Source organism: Bos mutus, chromosome 9, assembly GCF_027580195.1.
Source record: "Bos mutus isolate GX-2022 chromosome 9, NWIPB_WYAK_1.1, whole genome shotgun sequence".
Lineage (NCBI taxonomy): Eukaryota > Metazoa > Chordata > Mammalia > Artiodactyla > Bovidae > Bos > Bos mutus.
Window position 1 is genome coordinate 65573301 of NC_091625.1, and position 21937 is coordinate 65595237.

The 21937-nt window shown below is 39.7% G+C and overlaps 1 protein-coding gene across 6 annotated transcripts in view; it reads right to left on the reverse strand.

Annotated features, from left to right (window-relative positions):
• Positions 1-11875: 11875 nt before the first annotated feature.
• Positions 11876-21937, reverse strand: part of CYB5R4 (cytochrome b5 reductase 4) — a 128035-nt gene continuing 117973 nt past the window's right edge. For all 6 annotated transcript variants that reach the window (XM_070376646.1, XM_070376642.1, XM_070376643.1 and 3 more), the window contains 2 exons: positions 14622-14786; positions 11876-12466 (listed from right to left, as the gene is read on the reverse strand). In XM_070376646.1, coding sequence (XP_070232747.1) covers positions 12412-12466; positions 14622-14786 — 220 coding nt within the window. In that variant the 3' untranslated portion in view covers positions 11876-12411. The remainder of the gene's footprint in view (positions 12467-14621; positions 14787-21937) is intronic.

Below are 21937 nucleotides of genomic sequence, written 5' to 3' on the forward strand. Positions count from 1 at the left end.
ATTCTTTACCCGCTGAGCTATCAGAGAAGCCTTAAAGAAGCCTTTAAGCTTCTTTAAGCCTCAAAAACAAACAAACAAACAAAAAACAAAGTATTTAATACCTACCTCATTGAGTGACTGAGAGTGCTAAGTGAAAGTATGTCAACATCTCCTGCCCACTGTCTGGTCCATAACCTGAGATGGTTACCCATGCGGCAAAGTCAATGGCGCCCATCTCTTCCCAAGGCCATATTCAGTCACCTCACATTAAATCTGGCCATAGCAAAAGGACCTAAACCACACAAATGGACAAATTCTACACACCAGTGCTTTTTGTTTTTTTGTTTTTCCTAAGAGTTGGTTGTTCCATGTCCAGTTCTAACTGTTACCTCCTGACCTGCATACAGATTTCTCAGGAGGTAGGTCAGGTGGTCTGGTATTCCCACCTCTTTCAGAATTTTCCAGAGTTTGTTGTGATACACACAGTCAAAGGCTTTGCCACAGTCAATAGAGCAGAAGTAGATATTCTTCTGGAACTCTCTTGCTTTTTTGATGATCCAGCAGACGTTGGAAATCTCTGGTTCCTCTGCTTTTTCTAAATCCAGCTTGAAAATCTAGAAGTTCACAGTTCATGCATGGTTGAAGCCTGGCTTGGAGAATTTTGAGCATTACTTTACTAGTGTGAGATGAGTGCAATTGTGTGGTAGTTTGAGCATTCTTTGGCATTGCCTTTTTTTTGGGATTGGAATGAAAACTGACCTTTTCCAGTCCTGTGGCCACTGCTGAGTTTTCCAAAGTTGCTGGTGTTTTGAGTGCAGCACTTTCACAGCATCATCTTTTAGGATTTGTAATAGCTCAACTGGAATTCCATAACCTCCGCTTGCTTTGTTCATTGTGATGCTTCCTAAGGCCCATTTGACTTCACATTCCAGGACGTCTGGCTCTAGGTTGGTGATCGCACTATTGCGATTATCTGGGTCATGAAGATCTTTTTTGTGTAGTTCTTCTTTGTATTCTTGCCACCTGTTCTTAATATCTTCTGCTTCTGTTAGGTCCAAATTATTTCTGTACTTTATTGTGCCCATCTTTGCATGAAATGTTCCCTTGGTATCTCTAATTTTCTTGAAGAGATCTGTAGGCTTTCCCATTCTATTGTTTTCTTCTATTTCTTTGCATTGATCACTGAGGAAGGCTTTCTTATTTCTCCTTGCTATTCTTTGGAACTCCACATTTAAATGGGTATATCTTTCCTTTTCTCCTTTACCCTTCCCTTCTCTTCACAGCTATTTGTAATGCCTCCTCAAACAACCATTTTGCCTTTTTGCATTTCTTTTTCTTGGGGATGGTCTTTTTCCCTGCTTCCTGTACAATGTCACAAACCTCCATCCATAGTTCTTCAGGCACTCTATCAGATGTAATCACTTGAATCTATTTCTCACTTCCACTGTATAATCTTAAGGGATTTGATTTAGGTCATACCTGAATGGTCTAGTGGTTTTCCCTACTTTCTTCAATTTAAGTCTGAATTTGGCAATAAGGAGTTCATGGTCTATGCCACAGTCAGCTCCCAGTCTTGTTTTTGCTGACTGTATAGAACTTCTCCATCTTTGGCTGCAAGAGAATATAATCAATCTGATTTCAGTATTGACCATCTGGTGATATCCATGTGTAGAGTCTTCTCTTGTGTTGTTGGAATTCTTGCTATGTATGACCAGGACGTTCTCTTGGCAAAACTCTATTAGCATTTGCCCTGCTTCATTCTGTACACCAAGGCCAAATTTGCCTGTTACTCCAGGTATTTCTTGACTCCTTACTTTTGCATTCCAGTCCCCTATAATGAAAAGGACATCTTTTTCAGATGTTAGTTCTAGAAGGTCTTGTAGGTCTTCATAGAACCGTTCAACTTTAGCTTCTTCAGCATTACTGGTCAAGGCATAGACTTGGATTACTGTTGAATGGTTTGCCTTGGAAATGAACACATGAAACAACAGACTGGTTCCAAACAGGAAAAGGAGTACGTCAAGGCTGTATATTGTCACCCTGATTATTTAACTTATATGCAGAGTATATCATGAGAAATGCTAGGCTGGATGAAGCACAAGCTGGAATCAACACTGCTGGGAGAAATATCAATAACCTCAGATATGCAGATGACACCACCCTTATGGCAGAAAGTGAGGAAGAACTAAAGAGCCTCTTGATGAAAGTGAAAGAGGAGAGTAGAAAAAGTTGGCTTAAAACTCAACATTCAGAAAACTAAGATCATGACATCTGGTCCCATCACTTCATGGCAAATAGATGGGGAAAGAGTACAAACAGAGGCTGACTTTATTTTTTGGGGCTCCAAAATCACTGCAGATGGTGATTGCAGCCATGAAATTAAAAGATGTTTGCTCCTTGGAAGAAAAGTTATGACCAACCTAGACAGCATATTAAAAAGCAGAGACATTACTTTTCCAACAAAGGTCCATCTAGTCAAAGCTATGGTTTTTCCAGTAGTTATGTACGGATGTGAGAGTTGGACTATAAATAAAGCTGAGCACCAAAGAACTGTGGTGTTGGAGAAGACTCTTGAGAGTCCCTTGGACTGCAAGAAGATCCAACCAGTCCATCCTACAGGAAATCATTCCTGAATATTCATTGGAAGGACTGATGATGAAGCTGAAACTCAAATACTTTGGCTACCTCATGTGAAGAATTGACTCACTGGAAAAGACCCTGATGCTGGGAAAGATTGAAGTTGGGAGGAGAAGGGGACGACAGAGGATGAGATAGTTGGGTAGCATCACCGACTGGATGAACATGACTTTGAGTAAACTCTGGGAGTTGGCAATGGACAGGGAGGCCTGGCGTGTTAAAGAGTGATGGGGTCGCAAAGAGTCAGACACAACTGAGCAACTGAACTGAACTGAACTGAAAAGTTGGTTGTTAAACATTTACCAGCTACCCTTGCAGGGTTGTTGGAACTGGATTTGTCAATGGAAAAAGCAGTACGTAAATATTCACTGTAATTAAGATTTCATGACCAAGAGGACAAAACAGGGCATGTTAAGGAATGAAAACGCTTCCTGCAAGAGGTGAGTCTCCATCCCACAAAGCAGCACACACATGTAAGGGCTTCCTTTGTGCCTGAGCTAGGATGTGGGGGAGGGGCACCAAGGAACCAGGAGTTTTTCTAGAGTTGGTCCAGCACCAAGGGGCTGAGTTCCACAGCTTCATTACTGAGTGAGCAGATGGTATCTTCACGTTACTTTTGCATATTTTTAAAAATTAGAGTATAATTGCTTTACCATATTGGAGAAGGAAATGGCAACCCACTCCAGTTTTCTTGCCTGCAGAATCCCATGGACAGAAGAGCCTGGTGGGCTGCCGTCTATGGGGTCACACAGAGTCGAGCATGACTGAAGCGACTTAGCAGCAGCAGCAGCAGCTTTACCATATTGTGTTAGTTTCTGTTATACAATGAAGTGAATCAGCTGTATGTATACATATATTCCCTCCCTCCTGGGCCTCCCTCCCATCTCCTCCATCCCACCCATCTAGATTGTGCTTTTCCTAAACCCTAGTAATTACCAGGAGCCTTGTATTTGGGTGCTTTTGCCACTTCCTAAATGGGTGAGGAAGAATGGCCCTTCTTCTAATGGTATATTGCATAGAATTCTCACCTCACCAAAGATTCAGAACAATTAATTCAAGATTTTAAAATATTATATACTTTATGAGTATATACTCAGTTGTTAAGTCATGTCTGATTCTTTGTGACCCCATGGACTGTAGCCTGTCAGGCTCCTCTGTTCATGGGATTTCCCAGGTAAGAATACTGGAGTGGATTACCATTTCCTTCTCCAGGGAATCTTCCTGACCCAGGGTTTGAACCTGCACCTCCTGTATTGGCAGGTGGATTCTTTACCACTGAGCCACTATAGTATATATTAGAATACACCACATAATATGTGAAAGGCAATGAGGAAAATCTAGATGCATAATGATTTCTGTGATTTTTTTCTAAACTGTGCAAGCACATGGCTATCCGAGATCTACCTTGTGACAATTCTTATATATAAATAAAATATTAACTTGCTCAGAGAGTGAAAGATCCCCAGCATAACAAATACCTGAATGTATTTCACTAAGAATTTCAGCAGCTTTCCCTTAGATGTGTTTACAAGTAAGAGTTATTGGTACTGAACACAAATAACTGTTTTTCAGCATGTTCTAAATGAGAGGAAATAGAATTGTAATGAAGTCCATGCAGGCTGCCTCAGCAAACATTACCAAAAACTACATTCCCCTCGCTGTTCTGATCATCATGGGCTGCGATGGCTAATTAGAAAATCCTGAGTCAGAACAGAGGCTCTTCAAATTTAAGGAAGAGGGTTGCCAGCAGCATTTTCAGATTTACCTCCAAGTGCCTAGTTGCTAACAGAGCAATGGACAAAATGTACCATAACAAATCAGTGGTTGTTTCTCCCACAAAGCCAAGCTTCCACAAAGCTTGTGTGGTTTGTATTTGCCGACAGTGATGATTTTCATTATTTAATGTGTTTGCCATTGAACCAGAATTGAAGGTGTTTCATTATGATCCTGCTTGTCATTAGCTGTCTGCCTCTCAGACCCTTCCCTTCCAAAATGTTCTCCCAACTCCATTACCAGAGTTCTCATCCTAGAATTGCAGTCATTCACATATCAACTTCAGAGTTGCCTTCTGCACTATTATTTACTTTACTCTCTTGGTTTAGTCAAATTTAAATTGATTTATATCTCTAAACTTATTCTTGTACTAAGCACTCCATAGGATCTGCTGTCAAATAATGGAAGAAAATATTCATGAAACACACCTGAAAAAGGACTTACCTAAATATATAAAGAATGCTTACAATTAAATAATAAAAACCATCCAATTAAAAATGGAGCAAAAGATTAAAACAGACACCGTATGAAAGACAATACACCAGTAGCCAACAGGCACATGATAACAAGTTTGACATCAGTAGACATCAGACAATGCATTGAAACTATAATATTGTAAAGCAATTATCCTTCAATTAAAAATAAATACATAAATAAAAACCACAATAAGATACCCCTATAAGCTTAAAAGATTAATAATTCAAGGTTGTTGAGGATGTGGAAGAAGTGAAATTCTGATACAGAGCTGGTAGGAATGTAAAATGGTATAGCCAGTTTGGGAAACAAACAAACAAAACAAACAAAGAAATAAAAAACCCACTAAACCTGGCATTTTCTTTAAAATCTGAAACAGTACATTCAAAAGCATGATTATCTAACTAGCATGTCTCAACATTAGATCTAAAAATATATGCAGAATAAAATAGAATTAAATATGCAGTTATCATATGACTCAGCAATTTCAGTAGTAGGTATTCATCCAAGAGGAATGAAAAAATACATCCATGGAAGGATTTGGACATGAATATTCTTGGGATAACAGAAGCTTCTCTCGAGGTGAAGAGAGCTGAGCACTTGCTGGAGGACTAGGGGGTTGGGGGCAGGGGCCTGAAGTCCTCAGGCCTTGCTTTCCTGGTGAGAAATCAATATCTCATTATGGGGGCTCCAAGCTCAGCATGTTGTCCCCATGGAGGAGCCTCCATTCCGTGAGTGGGGACCGGGCAGCAGAAGAGGACTTTAACCAGGGTAGAAAACATGTATTTTGCACTGTAGATAGGTTACTTTGGCGTTCTGAGGCCTGCCAAACTGGCAACCCTGCATGAAGATGATTCATAAGAAAACCAAAGCAGAAAGACACCAAGAGAAGGAGTCTGGTGGAGGTTTCATTTTTTCTTTTTAAGCTAGCAAACGCCATTCTAAATATCAGAGACCAAGCAGACACTGTCATCTGCCCAAAGGTGGGGTCTACAGTTATCAACAAACACAGCCCCAAACTAGTTTAGGACAAGTTTACATGGCTAGACAAAATATAATTATCTTACCTTGGACAAGTTTCTCTCTGTTCCCTTCATAGACTGCAGTAGGCAGAATGGTCTTCCAAAGATGTTCTTCAAATGGTCTCCAAAGCGAAATGTTCTCCAGCGCCTCCAGGGAAGAGTTGAGCCCAGCTGACAATCCTTATTACAGCTTCGCGAGTAGACCCAGATGAGCCTCACTGGGCCCAGACCTCTAAGCCATGGAACAAATGGGCTGTTGTTTTAAGCCGCTAAATTTGTGGTAATTTGTTCTGGCAGAAATGGAAAACTGACACATAAACATATTTTTAAAAGGAAGTAAGCAAGCAGAATTCTCAAGGAAACGTGACTTTGAATATAATTCCCTTTTCTTATTACAAATGCAGGAAATAGGAGTCTTGGAGCTCTTTGCTCAAGAATAATAGTTACAATCCATCCGTGCTTCTCAGTATATGGCTGCATTAAATGGGAGACTGGGGCTCTATTCAGAGGAGTTCCCAAGGCGTTCTAGAACACACTGGAATGGAGAATGGATTTCAGTGAGATCAAGGCTGCAATCTTTTGTCATTGTTGTTAGTTGTTCAGTTGCATCGATTCTTTACAAACCCACGGACTACACAGCTCACCAGGCTCCTCTGTCCATGAAATTCTCCAGGGAAGAACACTAGAGTGGGTAGCCATTTCCTTCTCCAGGGGATCTTTCCAACCCAGGGACTGAACCAAGTTCTCCCGCACTGCAGGTGGGTTCTTAACCATCTGAGCTACCATAAGAATAGCAATAAAAGACTACAATAGGAAGACCAGTTATAAGGCTTTCACTGATGTGGTTTAGGGCCAACAGGGAAGGGCTGACTGGAATGAAATCAGACTGGAGAGGGCAACACTGATCCTGAATGGTTCTAGAAGGACTGGCGAGGTGGAAGGTGTTTAAACTGTTCAGTTCAGTTGCTCAGTCATGTCGCTCCATGAATCGCAGCACGCCAGGCATCCCTGTCCATCACCAACTCCTGGAGTTCACTCAGACTCACATCCATCAAGTCAGTGATGCCATCCAGCCATCTCACCCTCTGTCATCCCCTTTTCCTCCTGCCCCCAATCCCTCCCAGCATCAGAGTCTTCCAATGAGTCAATTCTTCGCATGAGGCGGCCGAAGTACTGGAGTTTCAGCTTTAGCATCACTCCTTCCAAAGAAATCCCAGGGCTGATCTCCTTCAGAATGGACTGGTTGGATCTCCTTGCAGTCCAAGGGACTCTCAAGAGTCTTCTCCAACACCACAGTTCAAAAGCATCAATTCTTTGGTGCTGAGCTTTCTTCACAGTCCAACTCTCACATCCATACATGACCACTGGAAAAACCATAGCGTTGACTAGATGGACTTTGTTGGCAAAGTAATGTCTCTGCTTTTGAATCCATAGCCTTGACTAGATGAACTTTGTTGGCAAAGTAATGTCTCTGCTTTTGAATATGCTATCTTGGTTGGTCATAACTTTTCTTCCAAGGAGTAAGCGTCTTTTAATTTCATGGCTGCAGTCACCATCTGCAGTGATTTTGGAGCCTAAAAAATAAAGTCTGGCACTGTTTCCACTGTTTTCCCATCTATTTCCCATGAAGTGATGGGACCAGATGCCATGATCTTAGTTTTCTGAATGTTGAGCTTTAAGCCAACATTTTCACTCTCCACTTTCACTTTCATCAAGAGGCTTTTTAGTTCCTCTTCACTTTCTGCCATAAGGGTGGTGTCATCTGCATATCTGAGGTTATTGATATTTCTCCTGGCAGTCTTGATTCCAGCTTGTGCTTCTTCCAGCCCAGCGTTTCTCATGATGTACTCTGCATATAAGTTAAATAACCTGGGTGACAATATACAGCCTTGACATACTCCTTTTCCTATTTGGAAGCAGTCTGTTGTTCCATGTCTAGTTCTAACTGTTGCTTCCTGACCTGCACACAGGTTTCTTAAGAGGCAGGTCAGGTGATCTGGTATTCCCATCTCTTTCAGAATTTTCCACAGTTTACTGTGATCCACATAGTCAAAGGCTTTGGCATAGTCAATAAAGCAAAGCAGAAATAGACGTTTTTCTGGAACTCTCTTGCTTTTTCCATGTTCCAGTGGATGTTGGCAATTTGATCTCTGGTTCCTCTGCCTGTTCTAAAACCAGCTTGAACATCAGGAAGTTCAGTTCACGTATTGCTGAAGCCTGGCTTGGAGAATTTTGAGCATCACTTTACTAGCGTGTGAGATGAGTGCAAATGTGTGGTAGTTTGAGCATTCTTTGGCATTGCCTTTCTTTGGGATTGGAATGAAAACTGACCTTTTCCAGTCCTGTGGCCACTGCTGAGTTTTCCAAATTTGCTGGCATATTGAGTGCAGCACTTTCACAGCATCATCTTTCAGGATTTGGAATAGCTCAACTGGAATTCTATCACCTCCACTAGCTTTGTTCATAGTGATGCTTTCTAAGCCCCACTTGACTTCACATTCCAGGATGTCTGGCTCCAGGTGAGTGATCACACCATCATGATTATCTTGGTCTTGAAGACCTTTTTTGTACAGTTCTGTGTATTCTTGCCACCTCTTCTTAATATCTTCTGCTTCTGTTAGGTCCATACCATGTCTGTCCTTTGTCAAGCCCATCTTTGCATGAAATGTTCCCTTGGTATCTCTAATTTTCTTGAAGAGATCTCGAGTCTTTCCCATTCTGTTGTCTTCCTCTATTTCTTTGCATTGATCGCTGAGGAAGGCTTCTTATCTCTTCTTGCTATTCTTTGGAACTCTGCATTCAGATGCTTATATCTTTCCTTTTCTCCTTTGCTTTTTGCTTCTCTTCTTTTCACAGCTATTTGTAAGGCCGCCCCCGACAGCCATTTTGCTTTTTTGCATTTCTTTTCCATGGGGATGGTGTTGATCCCTGTCTCCTGTACAAGGTCATGAACCTCAGTCCATAGTTCATCAAGCACTCTATCTATCAGATCTAGTCCCTTAAATCTATTTCTTACTTCCACTGTATAATCATAAGGGATTTGATTTAGGTCATACCTGAATGGTCTAGTGGTTTTCCCTTCTTTCTTCAATTTCAGTCTGAATTTGGCAATAAGGAGTTAATTATCTGAGCCACAGTCAGCTCCTGGTCTTGTTTTTGTTGACTGTATAGAGCTTCTCCATCTTTGGCTGCAAAGAATATAATCAATCTGATTTTGGTGTTGACCATCTGGTGATGTCCATGTGTAGTCTTCTCTTGTGTTGTTGGAAGAGGGTGTTTGCTATGACCAGTGCATTTTCTTGGCAAAACTCTATTAGTCTTTGCCCTGCTTCATTCCATATTCCAAGGCCAAATTTGCCTGTTACTCCAGGTGTTTCTTGACTTCCTACTTTTGCATTCCAGTCCCCTATAATGAAAAGGACATCTTTTTTGGGTGTTAGTTCTACAAGGTCTTGTAGGTCTTCATAGAACCATTCAACTTTAGCTTCTTCAGTGTTACTGGTTGGGGCATAGACTTGGATTACTGTGATATTGAATGGTTTGCCTTGGAAACGAACAGAGATCATTCTGTCATTTTGAGATTGCATCCAAGTACTGCATTTTGGACTCTTTTGTTGACCATGATGGCTACTCGATTTCTTCTAAGGGATTCCTGCCCACAGTAGTAGATATAATGGTCATCTGAGTTAAATTCACCCATTGCAGTCCATTTTAGTTCGCTGATTCCTAGAATTTAAACTGTGGGTCGATTCAAATCCACTTCAGCTGACTCACTAATTAAGGCGGTTTTAAGACTTGCCTGTCTTCCAAGGGGCATGTAGCTGAAGCAATATCTGCCGAAGTTACTTTCCTAGGAACTTGGAGTCAGCTGTGTCTAGCTGGAACTGAGCTGGTTAAGACTGGATAGGATCATTGATGCTCCAAATAGCACAGATGAGTGGCCACACAGTGACCTTTTGATATCAGAGGGCTAAAAACTCCACCCTCAGATCCTGCAGAGTGCCTCCACTTTTGAACATGCAAGGGCCTGGAGCTTAGTCATGCATGGGCAGAATGACAATTGCTCTAGCTTTTCCCAATCATCTCTCCCCATGCCTAAGAAAACCCTGCTTCTTTATCCTTTAGCCCATAAGTACCCCAGCCCCTTCCAGATCTAAGACTTGTTCTCCGGCCTCCTGACTTGGCAGATTTTTAAAAAAACCCTCAGTTCAATTCAGTCAGTCAGTCATGTCCAATTCTTTGTGACCCCATGGACTGCAGCACTCCAGGCCTCCCTGTCCATTGCCAACTCCGGGAGCCTACTCAAACTCATGTCCATCACGTCGGTGATGCCATCCAACTACCTCATCCTCTGTCATCCCCTTCTCCTCCTGCCTTCAATCTTTCCCAGCACCAGGGTCTTTTCCAATGAGTCAGTTCTTTGCATCAGGTGGCCAAGTATTGGAGTTTCAGCTTCACCATCAGTCCTTCCAATGAATATTCAGGACTGATTTCCTTTAGGATGGACTGGTTGGATCTCCTTGTAGTCCAAGGGACTCTCAAGCGTCTTCTTCAACAGCACAGTTCAAAAGCATCAATTCTTCATGGCACTCAGATTTCTTTATAGTCCAGCTCTCACATCCATACATGACTATTGGAAAAACCCTCACTTTGCTGCAAACCTTGGTGTCTCAGTGTTTTGGCTTGCTGAGCATCAGCCAATCAGACCTGGTTGGGTTACATGACGGTCATGGCAAAAGGTTAGTTTGGGATCTATTGAATTTTAGTGGGTTGTGGAACATCCAGCTGGTATTCGGGAGGTAAAATTGAAGCTCAGTTGATTCTCAATTTAAGACACTAATCTGAGGATTATTAATATACAGGTTGAGAGGATGCTTATGGGTTTTATTTTGCTTTAAAATACAGTAAGAAGAGGACAGAGGAAAGATACAGAGAGTAACAGGAGACTTTATTTGCTGGAGGCAGTCAAAAAGGGGTTGGAGGAGAGAGGAAAAAGGAGGATAGAAAAAATAAGAAAGCTGGCTAAGGTAGAATTAATTTCTATATTACTAATTAACTACAAAAAAAAGGTATGCCTAGAAAGTTCATGATCTTAGGGGAGAAAAAGGAGGTGGTAGGAAGGCAGAAGATAGAAAATGTTTCTGTTAGCCACCAGGGAGCATTGACAGCCTAGGACAGCTAGGTCCTGCCTGGGTGAATGAGGACAGACAGAAGAGGGAGACATAGGGAAAGACAGTGTTGACTCAGCCACTTGCACTTGGGGAGCTTCCGAGGCTGGGGGTTTGTAATTTGGGGAATGTTAATATTGTGTTTTCTCTTGAGTATACCATTCATTTGCTGAAGCTTAGCTGCTTACAAAATCATTTACAGAGAAGTTGGAGACACCCGTCCCCCAACCCCCCTCCCCGTCATTTCTGTAAAAAAGCAATGCTGCTATCCTGAATAAGAGTGAAAAATTGAAGTTAGCTTATACAGAACCACCCATGCATCCAACGCGGTTTCCTCATGAAAAAGCTCCCAATGGCTTTTCTCGATACTCTTTGAAGAATCCCCATCTGTGAGAGCTTTTTGCAGGCTGTGCACAGAGGCAGGGACAGAGAATAAGATGACCACACAGCAGAGCTTAGGAGGGCTCCCCACTGAGCTGGCATTTGTGGGGCGAGCAACCAGCCAGGGAAGGTACCATTTAGGATGGCGTGTTCCTCATTTTCCTAGCTGGTCTAGGCAGACTCAAAAAGAATTTAAATTTAATCCATTCCAAAGCAGCAAATGATTGTTTTAGGCCATGGGTCCAGAGGCTACACTTCCATTATCTTTCCCGATGTCTCTAGTTTTGGCTAAGAAAAGCTGTCAAAGTTATCTAAGTTTCTAAACACATCTAATCCAAAACTACCTGTGTGAGTGTCTCCAGAATCTTTTATCATTGCCTCTTAATATTCTCCTTACATACCACCCCAAACATGCATTCAAACACATTTCTATGACAAAGATTAAAAAGTACTTAAGTATATTTTTATTCTACTCTGTATCAAGGCCATAGACACAAAATGTTTGGATCGCTTAATAAGTTATAACATTCCATGTTTTCATAGTAAGAACAAGGACATAAATAATCATTTCCTGAGTTAACAGTGCAATGTAAAATTTAATCTGTATTGCTAATCAGACATTGTACAGCATAGAAATGTGATCAAAATGATCATTTGCTTTATCATGTCATAAAACACGAGAGCTTACTGTAGAACAGTGATACAGTTTACATGGTAAGGAACTTTGTGATTCATAACAAAGAATCCTATACGTACTTGTTGTCATGATTGACTTTTCAGGACAAATATCAGTAGTAAAATAAGTTAAGGTACAAAATAAAGTCCACAAGGTATCTATAGTGAAGAAACGTTTGTTTTTGTTTAAGAAACTGAAACTTGGATTCTAGTTAACCTTTTAGTATATACAAAAATGTTCTCTTAAAAAAAACCTTAAGTAATCACAAATTTAGATTAAACAGTTGAATGACAGCTCTTCATTATGCTGTAAAACTATGGATCTCATCTTTGGAAAAGTTCAGATCATGCAGCATCCTGAAAAACAAATACAAAGCACATGTTTCTTATGGAAGATGCTTGAAAATAAAATAACATCAAAGTTTACCACTGTAACCATAATATTTTTTCATATTTCCCAGTTAGTATGTGCTGTCTAAAAAACCCCATAATTTTCACTTCTAAAAAATTAACAATTCCTTAGTGTCATCAAATATCTAGTAAGTGTTCACACCTGCAGCTGTCTCATAAGTGTTATAATTTTTAAAAGTATGTTTGAATCAAGATCCAACTAAAGTCTATTCACTGTGACTGGTTTATATGTGTTTTAGGTATCTTTTGAGCTGTAAGATCCCCTCCATCTCTCTCTGTCCTGCAATTTATTTGTTGACAAAATGAGATTTTCACACATTGACTCCCCCATGGTTCTGATTTTGCAGTATCCCTGTGGCTTTACTCTAATAATATGTTCCTTTTTCCTTTTATCTCCCTAAATTTAATAATCAGATCTAGAGGTCTGATCAGATACAGGTTCAATTCTTTTTGACCAGACTACGTCATAGATCGTGCTCTTTCATCACGAGGCACATAATACCTGGTTGGCTCTCTTTTGGGATGCAAACCACCATTGATGATCTAGGTACGGATCAATTAGTTCATTAGGGACTGAAGTTGATGACATCCTACTTCTATCATTATTTATCAGCCAAGGAATTCTCTAAAGAATAACTTCTTCTCACTTATTATGTGGTTACACAGTAGTATAGCTCATACAGAAAAGGCAGAATAAATCCTTATTTTTTTCCCCTTTATTCATCAGTTTTCAAAGTAAGGAGTTGATACCATAGCATTCTATCTTAATTTTCCCTCACGGAAAAGTAGAAATACGGCTTAAGTACAATTTAACTTGGAAAACACTATCAAAGGAGATAGTGCCTTAAAAGTAGCTGTTTAAAATGCTGCTAAAAAAATAAACATTTATTTAGAACTCCCTCTATGTAGTCACTGTGCTAAGCACTTCAGTGCATAAATATTATCATTTATTGCCTTGTATAAATGAGGCTTCCCAGGTGGCAGTGGTAAAGAATCTGCCAGTCAATGCAAGAGATGCAGGAGATGCGGGGTTGATTCCTGGGTCGGAAAGATCCCCTGGAGGAGGAAATGGCAACCCACTCCAGTATTCTTGCCTGGAGAAGTCCATGGACAGAGGAGCCTGCCGGGCTACAGTCTGTAGGGTCCCAAAGAGTAGGACACGACTGAGCGACTGATACACATGTACATATAGAAATGCACTCAAGTTTAGAAAGTTTTGGCTCGTAGCTAATGACTGCAGGGTGACTGTAAGTGGTGGAGCTGGGTTTCCAACCCAAACTGGTAGCTTCCAGAGCATACACACATATTCACACAAAGGCCAGGATGGCACAGGAGTCAAAAGGACCAATGTGGTACAGCAGGCAAGCCTCTCACTATCTAACCCCATCCTATCTTTTCAGCCATACTGCCTGTCTTTTTCATAATTAAAAATAAAACAGCAAGAGAGAAAACTATCTAGAAAGTGTTAGGTTCAGTCATATACCAAACAAGGAAATGCAGAGCATTTAAGGCAGCTGTATTTTAAAATCATCTAGAAACCCAATAACAGTGGCTATCGCTATATCTAAACTAAACACGTTAAAGTGTCATTTTAGAGTTAAATCAGATCAAGGTGATTTTTAAATAAGATAGTCATACCACTGAGTTTTCATTGTACAGAGTTCAACTCTGTGACTAATGCTCACCCAGCTGCAGAGAGGGAGGATCAAAAGCTATAATGAGATGAACATAGCTTATGATATTTTAAAAGATTATTATATATTATGAAGCTTTGGTGGAAGGAGAGGCTGAATCTAGAGCCCTAAAAAGATCTGGCACCCATTCTATGAATGTGTTCATGCTGCCTGCCACTAGGAGAGGCTATCAAGAGCTGGGTGTATCTTATTTTTGTGTTCACGTTTAACTCTGTGCATAACTGGGGCCTCCGACCCTTCACTGCATACAGATGAAACACTTGGTCAGTATTTTCTTACACTGTGACAGACTTCTAAAGTGCAGGTTCATATGAACAGGAAGAACTGAGAGCCACATCAACTGCTTTTTACAGGAGGCTGTATTTCACCAGTGCTGCAGTTCTTTCTCCTACCACATTGCTACTCACTTCATTCCTTGTTCTGTGAATGGCGTTGGTCCACAAAGGCAGATGAGGACTTTGGATGTGTCTGATCTTCTTTTCAAAAATTCAGAGAGCAGAGCTGGTGAAATGTATCCCTGTTTGCCACTCCATTCAGAAGTAGGTGCTGAGAGGACAAATTCTACCTCAAATCTGGAGAAAAGAAACATTTCTTTAAAAAGTTTATTATGTTAAACATGTCAGGAACATGTTTCAAGTTCAATAAAACATCTTTTTTCTCCTCTGGAGAACAACTGAATATAGGAAGGTTGATACACTTGCTAGAAGAGCACTGGAAGGGATTGTAAACAAAGATTTCACAAAAAATACAAGTAAATCCATAGTTATTTAACATAAACTTTTGTTACAGAAAAGAGAATAATTTGACATTTTTTACTGAACTCAGAGAGAGCTTAGCCTGGGTTCATGACCTGTGTGTAATTACATTCTACCTACATATAAATGTATTCCACTCAATAAACAGTTGTTGAGTTCAACCAAGGATGACTATATCCAAGATAGAGAATGTGGTTTTTAGGGACCCTACAAACCAAATCATTTTAAATTAAAATATTTTGAATTAAAAAAAGAAAGCTCAAAGTTATCTCAGAGAGCTCCACGCTTCTATTAATCTGCTCAGTAAAGAACATGACCAATGACATGTGCATTTTAATCTCTGACTCAAACCCTTCTAATGAGTCCTTGACTCTGATGACCAATTGCCTATCTGCCTCTTTTCTGTTAACGTCTCCATGGGCTCACCTCACCCTGCAGTCTCCCTGTGCCACACTTGGCTTCACTGCTGTGAATGGCACACACTCACGTGGGTGCACAAACCAGAAACCTGAGACTGATCTGCCTCACCTTTCACATCCAGATTCTCCCTGATCCTAGCTCCTAACTCTGTGCTCTGCTTCTCAGCCTGCACTGCCACAGCCTGCCTGTTCTCTTTCTGTAATGTTTCTACCACACCCCACCGTTCAGTTCTTAGCTCAAGCATCATTTCTAGGGAAGCACTGCTGTTCCACTGTCTTTTCTTATATGTGTTGTAGAAATGTTTCCCTTTTCCTCTTCTTTATCACTCTTAAATCAGGCTGTAAATAGGTGGTCACCGAGATGATTATTTTAGTAATGTCTGCTGCTGTTGCTAAGTCACTTCAGTCGTGTCTGACTCTCTGTGACTCCACAGACGTCAGCCCACCAGGCTCTCCTGCCCCTGGGATTCTCCAGGCAAGAACACTGGAGTGGGTTGCCATTTCCTACTCCAATGCATGAAAGTGAAAAAGTGAAAGTGAAGTCGCTCAGTCGTGTCCACTTTCCCCATAAGACTAGAAACTCAATGAGGGCAGGGACTGGTTACCGCTGCACCCCTAGTAGCCAGCACACAGGGAGGAAGGCATTTGAGAAGAGTACAGAATTACAAGAAGAAAGAAGTACATCAAACCAAGTCTCAAAAGGAGCTCCAGACCAGTTCTTCCCACAGCTCTGTAATATGATATGTGACCTGCTGGTGAAGAGCCAGAGCAAATCGAAAATTCTAAGCTGTACCTGGTCCCTTTGCTCTGTTTTCAAACACCACTAATTCTTATCATTTTTCAGCAGCATAGATCAAATGCGTTGCTACATTTTCTGCTTGAGTAATTTAGATCTTTTCTCAATAGTGGCAGAAATTAATTATATGTTAATCTCAAGAAAACGCTGAAGTGAATCATTTCTCTCGTGAGGTGGCCTGGGTAGCCGAACACCAGAACAGAAACAAGAGGCAGCTGGTGCAGTGGTCCTTGCCTGGCTGCACTGCAGCAGGTTAACGCTCCCAAAAGCTGATGGGAGTCGGGGTGGGGAGGGTGAGGGTGGCACAGGTACACAGATCACCTCAGGGTCCAGCTGGGGACAGAAAAGCCATCCCAGCTCTCAGCAGACCCAGACTCTAGGTGGGAAAAACTACATGCTCTTACAATTCTAATAATCTGATTTTATATTTAAAAACCCTATAGAGACCTGTTTTATTTCTTGCTTTCAAGATTCCCATTTTGTTTTAGCAGTGATTCAAATCCACCCTATAGAAAATAGCACCCCCAAAAAACATTCTTTCACTAACATTTTTTCCTTCCCTGCAGTTATAATTAAGAAAGTGTTAGATAATTCTGGAATGTGATGTCTGTTTACTGCTTCATGAGGGCAGAGTCCTTGTTTATCTTCTTCTACACTGTATTCAGGCTTGGTTTGAGACAAATGTGCAAAAAATACTTGATGAATAAATAAAAGAATTTATTGAACAAGCTATACTGGTTAAAAATAAACAGTATACTTGGAAAAGCAAAGCCATATGCTGGTATCTATGAAATTACATATAAAAATGTATGCAAATTTGTGGGAGCATTTTTCTGGGAAGGTCCATAACCTTTCATCAGATTATCAAAGGGGACCCAAGAGCAGCTGCAGAATCACTATCTTAAGACATTTCTAACTATACATAGACAGTACAATGGAAGACAGCAACTGCCTTGTTAAATTACAAATGAAAGATAGTCTCCTCTGCCTCTATTTTCCAATAAACCTGTCACTGGAATAAAACTGCTAAGATATGTAAATCAATATTGGGTGTCCTTTGTCATCCAAAAAAATCCTGCTTTTCCTTTAATGAGCTGCTTTAAAAAGAAAAAAAAAATCCTCATCAGTGGCATACTTTCTACAGGCATCTACCATAGGGTGAAAAATAACTGTGATCCTTACGTAAATGGTATAAATTCCTTATATGTTTTTTTTTTTTTAAAAAAGATTATTTTTACACACATCATTAGCAACAGGAACATCTAATGCCCAGATCAAGGCTTCTAAATATTATTCTCTATGAAAAAGAACCAGAGCTCTTTGGAGAAATGGTTGATCTTCAGCCACAGACATGGAAAGTGTAAAATGAACCTAAAACATTTTGTTGTGTCAGAAAGCAAATAAGTGCTCAAAGAATAATAGGAATTTATCCAAGAGTCTCAGGAGCCAGCTTAACAGAGTTCCCATGGCCACGTCTACAAAAGTTGGGCATCAAAATAAATAACAATAGTCATAGATTATAATCCACTGATAGCCAGAATCCATGAGCCATACTGGTAATCAATCGATCAATGAGAAAAAGTTCTTCTTACAGAAGAATGGCAGCTAATAAATATAGAAGAAATGATAGAACCAGAAAAATCACTGTGATGTTTTTTTTTTTTCCTCCAAAATCTTCCCACCCTCTCCCTCTCCCACAGAGTCCATAAGCCTGTTCTATACATCAGTGTCTCTTTTGCTGTCTCGTATACAGGGTTATCGTTACCATCTTTCTAAATTCCATATATATGCATTAGTATACTGTATTGGTGTTTTTCCTTCTGGCTTACTTCACTCTGTATAATAGGCTCCAGTTTCATCCACCTCATTAGAACTGATTCAAATGTATTCTTTTTAATGGCTGAGTAATACTCCATTGTGTATATGTACCACAGCTTTCTTATCCATTCATCTGCTGATGGACATCTAGGTTGCTTCCATGTCCTGGCTATTATAAACAGTGCTGCGATGAACATTGGGGTACACGTGTCTCTTTCCCTTCTAGTTTCCTCAGTGTGTATGCCCAGCAGTGGGATTGCTGGATCATAAGGCAGTTCTATTTCCAGTTTTTTAAGGAATCTCCACACTGTTCTCCATAGTGGCTGTACTAGTTTGCATTCCCACCAACAGTGTAAGAGGGTTCCCTTTTCTCCACACCCTCTCCAGCATTTATTATTTGTAGACTTTTGGATCGCAGCCACTCTGACTGGTGTGAAATGGTATCTCATAGTGGTTTTGATTTGCATTTCTCTGATAATGAGTGATGTTGAGCATCTTTTCATGTGTTTGTTAGCCATCTGTATGTCTTCTTTGGAGAAATGTCTATTTAGATCTTTGGCCCATTTTTTGATTGGGTCATTTATTTTTCTGGAGTTGAGCTGTAGGAGTAGCTTGTATATTTTTGAGATTAGTTGTTTGTCGGTTGCTTCATTTGCTATTATTTTCTCCCATTCTGAAGGCTGTCTTTTCACCTTGCTAATAGTTTCCTTTGATGTGCAGAAGCTTTTAAGGTTAATTAGGTCCCATTTGTTTATTTTTGCTTTTATTTCCAATATTCTGGGAGGTGGGTCATAGAGGATCCTGCTGTGATGTATGTCAGAGAGTGTTTTGCCTATGTTCTCCTCTAGGAGTTTTATAGTTTCTGGTTTTACGTTGAGATCTTTAATCCATTTTGAGTTTATTTTTGTATATGGTGTTAGAAAGTGTTCTAGTTTCATTCTTTTACAAGTGGTTGACCAGATTTCCCAGCACCACTTGTTAAAGAGATTGTCTTTAATCCATTGTATATTCTTGCCTCCTTTGTCAAAGATAAGGTGTCCATATGTGCGTGGATTTATCTCTGGGCTTTCTATTTTGTTCCATTGATCTATATTTCTGTCTTTGTGCCAGTACCATACTGTCTTGATAACTGTGGCTTTGTAGTAGAGCCTGAAGTCAGGTAGGTTGATTCCTCCAGTTCTTTTTCTTTCTCAAGATCGCTTTGGCTATTCGAGGTTTTTTGTATTTCCATACAAATTGTGAAATTATTTGTTCTAGCTCTGTGAAGAATACTGTTGGTAGCTTGATAGGGATTGCATTGAATCTATAAATTGCTTTGGGTAGTATACTCATTTTCACTATATTGATTCTTCCAATCCATGAACATGGTATATTTCTCCATCTATTAGTGTCCTCTTTGATTTCTTTCACCAGTGTTTTTATAGTTTTCTATATATAGGTCTTTAGTTTCTTTAGGTAGATATATTCCTAAGTATTTTATTCTTTTCGTTGCAATGGTGAATGGAATTGTTTCCTTAATTTCTCTTTCTGTTTTCTCATTATTAGTGTATAGGAATGCAAGGGATTTCTGTGTGTTGATTTTATATCCTGCAACTTTACTATAATCATTGATTAGTTCTAGTAATTTTCTGGTGGAGTCTTTAGGGTTTTCTATGTAGAGGATCATGTCATCTGCAAATAGTGAGAGTTTTACTTCTTCTTTTCCAATTTGGATTCCTTTTATTTCTTTTTCTGCTCTGATTGCTGTGGCCAAAACTTCCAAAACTATGTTGAATAGTAATGGTGAAAGTGGGCACCCTTGTCTTGTTCCTGACTTTAGAGGAAATGCTTTCAATTTTTCACCATTGAGGATAATGTTTGCTGTGGGTTTGTCATATATAGCTTTTATTATGTTGAGGTATGTTCCTTCTATTCCTGCTTTCTGGAGAGTTTTTATCATAAATGGGTGTTGAATTTTGTCAAAGGCTTTCTCTGCATCTATTGAGATAATCATATGGTTTTTGTTTTTCAATTTGTTAATGTGGTATATTACATTGATTGATTTGCGGATATTGAAGAATCCTTGCATCCCTGGGATAAAGCCCACTTGGTCATGGTGTATGATCTTTTTAATGTGTTGTTGGATTCTGATTGCTAGAATTTTGTTTAGGATTTTTGCATCTATATTCATCAGTGATATTGGTCTGTAGTTTTCTTTTTTTGTGGGATCTTTGTCAGGTTTTGGTATTAGGGTGATGGTGGCCTCATAGAATGAGTTTGGAAGTTTACCTTCCTCTGCAATTTTCTGGAAGAGTTTGAGCAGGATAGGTGTTAGCTCTTCTCTAAATTTTTGGTAGAATTCAGCTGTGAAGCCGTCTGGACCTGGGCTTTTGTTTGCTGGAAGATTTTTGATTACAGTTTCAATTTCCGTGCTTGTGATGGGTCTGTTAAGGTTTTCTATTTCTTCCTGGTCGAGTTTTGGAAAGTTGTACTTTTCTAAGAATTTGTCCATTTCTTCCTCGTTGTCCATTTTATTGGCATATAATTGTTGATAATAGTCTCTTATGATCCTTTGTATTTCTGTGTTGTCTGTTGTGATCTCTCCATTTTCGTTTCTAATTTTTTTGATTTGATTTTTCTCCCTTTGTTTCTTGATGAGTCTGGCTAATGGTTTATCAATTTTATTTATCCTTTCAAAGAACCAGCTTTTGGCTTTGTTGATTTTTGCTATGGTCTCTTTTGTTTCTTTTGCATTTATTTCTGCTCTAATTTTTTAAGATTTCTTTCCTTCTACTAACCCTGGGGTTCTTCATTTCTTCCTTTTCTAGTTGCTTTAGGTGTAGAGTTAGGTTATTTATTTGACTTTTTTCTTGTTTCTTGAGGTGTGCCTGTATTGCTATGAACTTTCCCCTTAGGACTGCTTTTACTGTGTCCCACAGGTTTTGGGTTGTTGTGTTTTCATTTTCATTCGTTTCTATGCAAATTTTGATTTCTTTTTGATTTCTTCTGTGATTTGTTGGTTATTCAGCAGGGTGTTGTTCATCCTCCATATGTTGGAATTTTTAATAGTTTTTCTCCTGTAATTGAGATCTAATCTTACTGCATTGTGGTCAGAAAAGATGCTTGGAATGATTTCTATTTTTTTGAATTTACAAGGCTAGCTTTATGGCCCAGGATGTGATCTATCCTGGAGAAGGTTCCATGTGCACTTGAGAAAAAGGTGAAATTCATTGTTTTGGGATGAAATGTCCTATAGATATCAATTAGGTCTAACTGGTCTATTGTATCGTTTAAAGTTTGTGTTTCCTTGTTAATTTTCTGTTTAGTTGATCTATCCATAGGTGTGAGTGGGGTATTAAAGTCTCCCACTATTATTGTGTTATTGTTAATTTCTCCTTTCATACTTGTTAGCATTTGTCTTACATACTGCGGTGCTCCCGTGTTGGGTGCATATATATTTATAATTGTTATATCTTCTTCTTGGATTGATCCTTTGATCATTATGTAGTGACCTTCTTTGTCTCTTTTCACAGCCTTTGTTTTAAAGTCTATTTTATCTGATATAAGTATTGCTACTCCTGCTTTCTTTTGGTCCCTATTTGCATGGAAAATCTTTTTCCAGCCCTTCACTTTCAGTCTGTATGTGTCCCCTGTTTTGAGGTGGGTCTCCTGTAGACAACATATGTAGGGGTCTTGTTTTTGTATCCATTCAGCCAGTCTTTGTCTTTTGGTTGGGGCATTCAACCCATTTATGTTTAAGGTAATTACTGATAAGTATGATCCCGTTGCCATTTACTTTATTGTTTGGGGTTCGAGTTTATACACCATTTTTGTGTTTCCTGTCTAGAGAATATCCTTTAGTATTTGTTGGAGAGCTGGTTTGGTGGTGCAGAATTCTCTCAGCTTTTGCTTGTCTGAGAAGCTTTTGATTTCTCCTTCATACTTGAATGAGATCC